General features: G+C 38.7%; 1 protein-coding gene across 1 annotated transcript; it reads left to right on the top strand.

The window, feature by feature from the left end:
- The first annotated feature begins 2,426 nt into the window (after positions 1-2,426).
- Positions 2,427-3,876, top strand: LOC121858754 (pupal cuticle protein 20-like). Its single transcript, XM_042355387.1, has 4 exons — positions 2,427-2,462; positions 2,622-2,785; positions 2,821-2,838; positions 3,463-3,876. Exons 1-4 carry the CDS (start codon positions 2,445-2,447, stop codon positions 3,593-3,595), a joined length of 333 nt encoding a protein of 110 aa, XP_042211321.1. The 5' UTR covers positions 2,427-2,444; the 3' UTR covers positions 3,596-3,876.
- The last annotated feature ends 951 nt before the right edge of the window (positions 3,877-4,827 follow it).

Genomic DNA, 4,827 nt, shown 5'->3' on the forward strand with positions numbered 1-4,827 from the left:
GTAAATTTTTTAAACCCTCTTAGAATAAAAGTCGGGTTGTCTTTATCGTCATAAGAAATACATTAATAATGCCAGCAATGATAATGACAATATTAATAATATATGGCATCATCATTATAAATAAATGAGTGATATTAGATTTCCTTTGTGATATGTAACCAAGTTTGTATTAATAATTGCTTCAGAAGATTAGGATATTGATTTTCAATATTAGTTTCATGTTTTTTCTTCACCACCACGTGAGACTACAGCGTGATAGGCGACTGTAGTGGTACAATAAGTTAGGTAGTCCGCGTTATAGAGGTATTAGGTGATACAAAATAAATTACAATAAAACAATAGCGGTGTCATAATATATAATATTGATACATAATAAATTACAATAAGACAGTACAGGTGTTATAGTACAGTATATGGTAAACTATGGTGATGGACGGTGCAGATGGTGTGATGCTGGGCTAGTTTCGAGGAATCATCGGGTTATTTAGGTCATTATAATTTTCTTTATATTTAGAAAGTACAACCATACGGAGGAATATGAAACCACGAAGAATAAATGCTTCAAAATATTCGTAAAATATAAAAGGATCGGAGCTAATTTGTACATAAGAGAGTTATATAGTGTATGCACCTAGTGAAGACTATGCACCTTAATCTGTTATGATCTTTTTGTAATGAATCGTTAAACAAGATACAATATAAAAGGAGAATATTTTAATAATGTTACGATTAATATTGAAATATTAAAATACACTGAGGTAACAAACTACAGTATAAAGGAAGTACACAATTTTGTTTAAATGCAGACTTCATCCTTTATTAACATCTAACATTTGATCTTGATTGAACACAAGGCATGGTAAATATTTATAAAATAAATAAACCTGGCTCGGTGTTGTCCATCAGCTTAGGGTGGCGCTGGACACCGTCTTGAACCACACTGGCAGGTGCCGTGTGTTAGCTAACCAGCAAGTTATTTTTTGGTTTATAAATGTGTTTCTTTTGTATACAGCAGTAAATAAATATCTAATAAAACTAATTTTATGAAATTCACTATACTTTTCGATGAACCTTTAACCCTCTCATTGCTAAAGGTTTCCCAAAGCTGAAAAAAACTCGCGCGGCATCAGCCAGAATCAAATCCTTAAAGTCGTTCCTGTCACTCAGAGGGTTAAACTCCTCAACTCAAACTGGCTATGCCATTGTTTTTGTGATGATTGTGTGTCTGGCAACACCGTACAAATGTTTGGGGAAATCCTCTTCCCTGCAACTCATTCGGTAATTCAGTCATAAAAGCATTCACTAAAGAATACAAAAGTCTGATAAAATTTTGTGTTGCGCATTGAGGAGTCAAGAAAACCATCTGGACTATGAAGGCCTTAACAAAATAACAAAGAACAGACCGAGGGGCTAGTGAACTGATAAGAGGTAGATAGGATTTAAAATCTAACAATAGATAAATAAATTTAAAACTAACGAAAGAAAATAAGCAAAATCATTGTTCATGGTCGTGGTGATCAAGATCCCTTCTATAACCTTTACCCGCAGTGCACTCTGTTCAAACACAATAAATTAAGTGAGGTAAAAATGATGTACTGTAACTGGTGCCACAGCTCAAGGAAATAATACAGATAAAATAAAACTTGATCCAAATGACTACGACGGCAGGAAACACAGAAGGATGAAGAGATGACCACCAACAAAACACCTCCTGACCTTAACTCTCTGACGTCATGTTTGGCCACAGCTGCAGTATGATGTACTCGAGTGATAAATACTTAACAGAAATCAGAGAAAAATATATATTATCAACTGACTGTGATTTATTGAGTAAAAATTATGCTTTAAATTGAAAAAAAATAGTCGTAAGGGCCTAATAATACAACGAATTAAAATGGTCCGTGACTACACTATCTACACTACATTAATTATTATACTATCATTTACTTTATATCAACCTAAACGTGTTTTTATTGAGGACGTTCTACTTTTGGGACCAGAGGGCCGACCACTTGAGCTAACTCCCCAAAATTCCACATTTGGGGGAAACACACACACACACACACACACACACACAGGTTAAGTTAAAAAAGAAGAGCCCAGAGAAAACAGAGGCATAAGAAATATTAAGGTAATCCAATTACTACACTATACAGTATTAACGTTTAAGCTACAGACACATTATTCATGACTCGTGTTCTACTGCCACTGAATTATTTATGGAGATTTAATCACATCTGTTTTGAAAAGTTAATCAATTAATTAAAGGAAAGTTGTTCATTGACATGTGAGACAACAGTGAGGAAACTCTTCCCTTGGCTTTGTTACCCCAGGCCCCGTCCAGCCAAGCCCCTCCCTCCTCACCTTGGCTCCGCCCACCACACTACACCAGGCTATATAAACCCTGTCTCAGAGTTGGGACGTATCAAAAACACACGTTCAAGATGCATCGTCTTCTCATTGTGAGTTGATGTGATAGTCTAGTGTTGGTTGAGGTACAAGTGAAGGACCACGATGGTCTACTTATAATGAAAGATCATATTCTGTTTATAAACATACAATATCTTTGATGTGAATAAAAGATGCCGATTTTAAACGCTCATTGTTCTAATTTCGTGCAGGTTGCTTGCGTGGTGGCAGTCGTGGCTGCTGACAGCTACAAGACGCCCATCCCCATCCTGAAGGATGACCGCACCCAGAACGCTTATGGCGAGTACACCTTCGAGTACGAGACTGGCAACGGCATCTCCAGGAACGAGGCCGGCAAGCAGGCTGACGGTCAGGAGCATCAGCAGGCTGAGGTGAGGTGCAGGTGATGAGGTCATCAGGTGGCTGGAGGTGAGGTGCAGGTGATGTTTGTGTAGGTGATGAGGTGCCTGGAGGTGAGGTGCAGTTTGTGTAGGTGATGAGGTGGCTGGAGGTGAGGTGCAGGTTGGTAGGTGATGAGGGGCTGGAGGTGATACTCAAGTTTAATTTAAAGAAGCGAGTTTCTTGTGTTAATTCACCTTCAGGAATAACAATAATATAAACCACTTGACATTACAGTCTCTGCCGTGAAGCTGCAAAAATAACCTCAAATTATCCTTTATTGTTCCTGTCCACATTTTACATTGTTCCAAATTATTGGGTGATATTCACAATGTCATAGACTGAAACCTGTCAGAAACCTTTACTACATCTCTACCGACATGTGTTGCGTTGGTTAAGGACAGGTGTTTAGGGGTGTTGTCGTGGGGCTTCTCTTCGTCTGTTGGTTTACTGAAAGCAATACGCCTAGATTCTTGGCGTAATATCAACTGGTAGGAAATAATTCACAATGAACTAAAAGAGTAAGGTTATCTGGCCAAAACTTTGATGTATTGTGAAAAAAAATCTCAAGAATATTTTGATTTCTCTACTATGATAAAGGTCTATTGCGTGTCTCATAACGGGTCATTATTTACATTCTATTTTCTACTTCAGCTACACTGGTCCAGAGGGTGTGCCCATCGTGCTCACCTTCACCGCTGGCGCGAACGGCTACGTTCCCGTGGGCGACCACCTGCCCGTGCCACCCACACCTGTGGCTCTGCCCTACCAGAGATCTGGAAACTAAGCCCACAACCTGATCCTCACTCTCACATGTTACCATTTTCACAGCCCTGATTCTTTCCTTATCTCTGAGTGTTGGTGAGTCTCAACAAGAGTCTACCAGTCCATGATCTACCTGTCTGTTCCTTCATCTATCGCTCATGTCTCGTGGTCATGTTGGACCACAATCACATCTTTATATTTTATTCTTAAGACTGTAAACGTTTTAAAACTATTTATTCGACGAATCTATTTATTCCTTAGACAACAAGATGTTTATGATTGTAAATAAATTCTCTTTAGAAATCAAAATTTTCTAAACCCCTGAAAAAGATGTGATTATATTGTGTTAAAAAAATAAAAATAAAAAGAAAGATATAAATACTGATGACACTAAAAGAAACGATGATATTTATCCGTGTATTGATAATTATGACGATAATAATAATATTACCGGAAATAACATTTTAACAATAATGATACAAACGACATCAACTTCATGTTCTGTGGATAAACAGTAATGTTATGTAACAGAAGCTGCACAGGAGACCAGAAAACATGTTACTCGGAGACTTATGATAAAAAGAAAATATCCAAATATACAAAATGTTCGTAATGTACAGTTGCGGAAATGTGTTGCTAAACCTTCTGTGGTAATCCGTGTCTCCAAGCGGCCAACCTATTATGACCTAGAGCAAACCCATCCACTGACCACGTCCGTCGTTAAACGACCAATACCCATTCATTCATAAATAGTGATACTACTACAGCGACGGTGCCGTTTGGAGACACGGGTTACCACAGGGGTGTAGGAACACATTACCACAACTGTACGTAGCGAAAAATATATTATTGGATACTGTAAACGAGTTCTGCTGCCCGAAACTACTCGTGCCGTACTGCTCGTCTCCCCTGCTACGAACTACACTGTATTGGGATACTTGGCGGGAAGCCCCCTGAACAGGGAGCAGCTAGGGGTATATAAGCTGGCCTCGAGTAGTCCGTCTGATCTACCCTTCAGCTGAGATCAACCCCTGGGCGGCGTACTGTCCTTACCAGTCCACTGATCATCGGGGCGAGGTTCTGTGCAACAACTGTGGATATTTCACCGGAATTCTGCCAGGACTGTGTATTATACATTTAGTCATCTACTGTGAGTGTGAATAATCAAGTTGGTGTGTTTTAGTGGTTGTTTTTGTGGAGTGGAAACTGTTCAAAATCTTGAGTCTATAAATGTTGTCTCGTGTCACGTTTTTA

The sequence above is a fragment of the Homarus americanus genome, unplaced genomic scaffold, assembly GCF_018991925.1.
Source record: "Homarus americanus isolate GMGI-L3 unplaced genomic scaffold, GMGI_Hamer_2.0 scaffold74, whole genome shotgun sequence".
NCBI lineage: Eukaryota > Metazoa > Arthropoda > Malacostraca > Decapoda > Nephropidae > Homarus > Homarus americanus.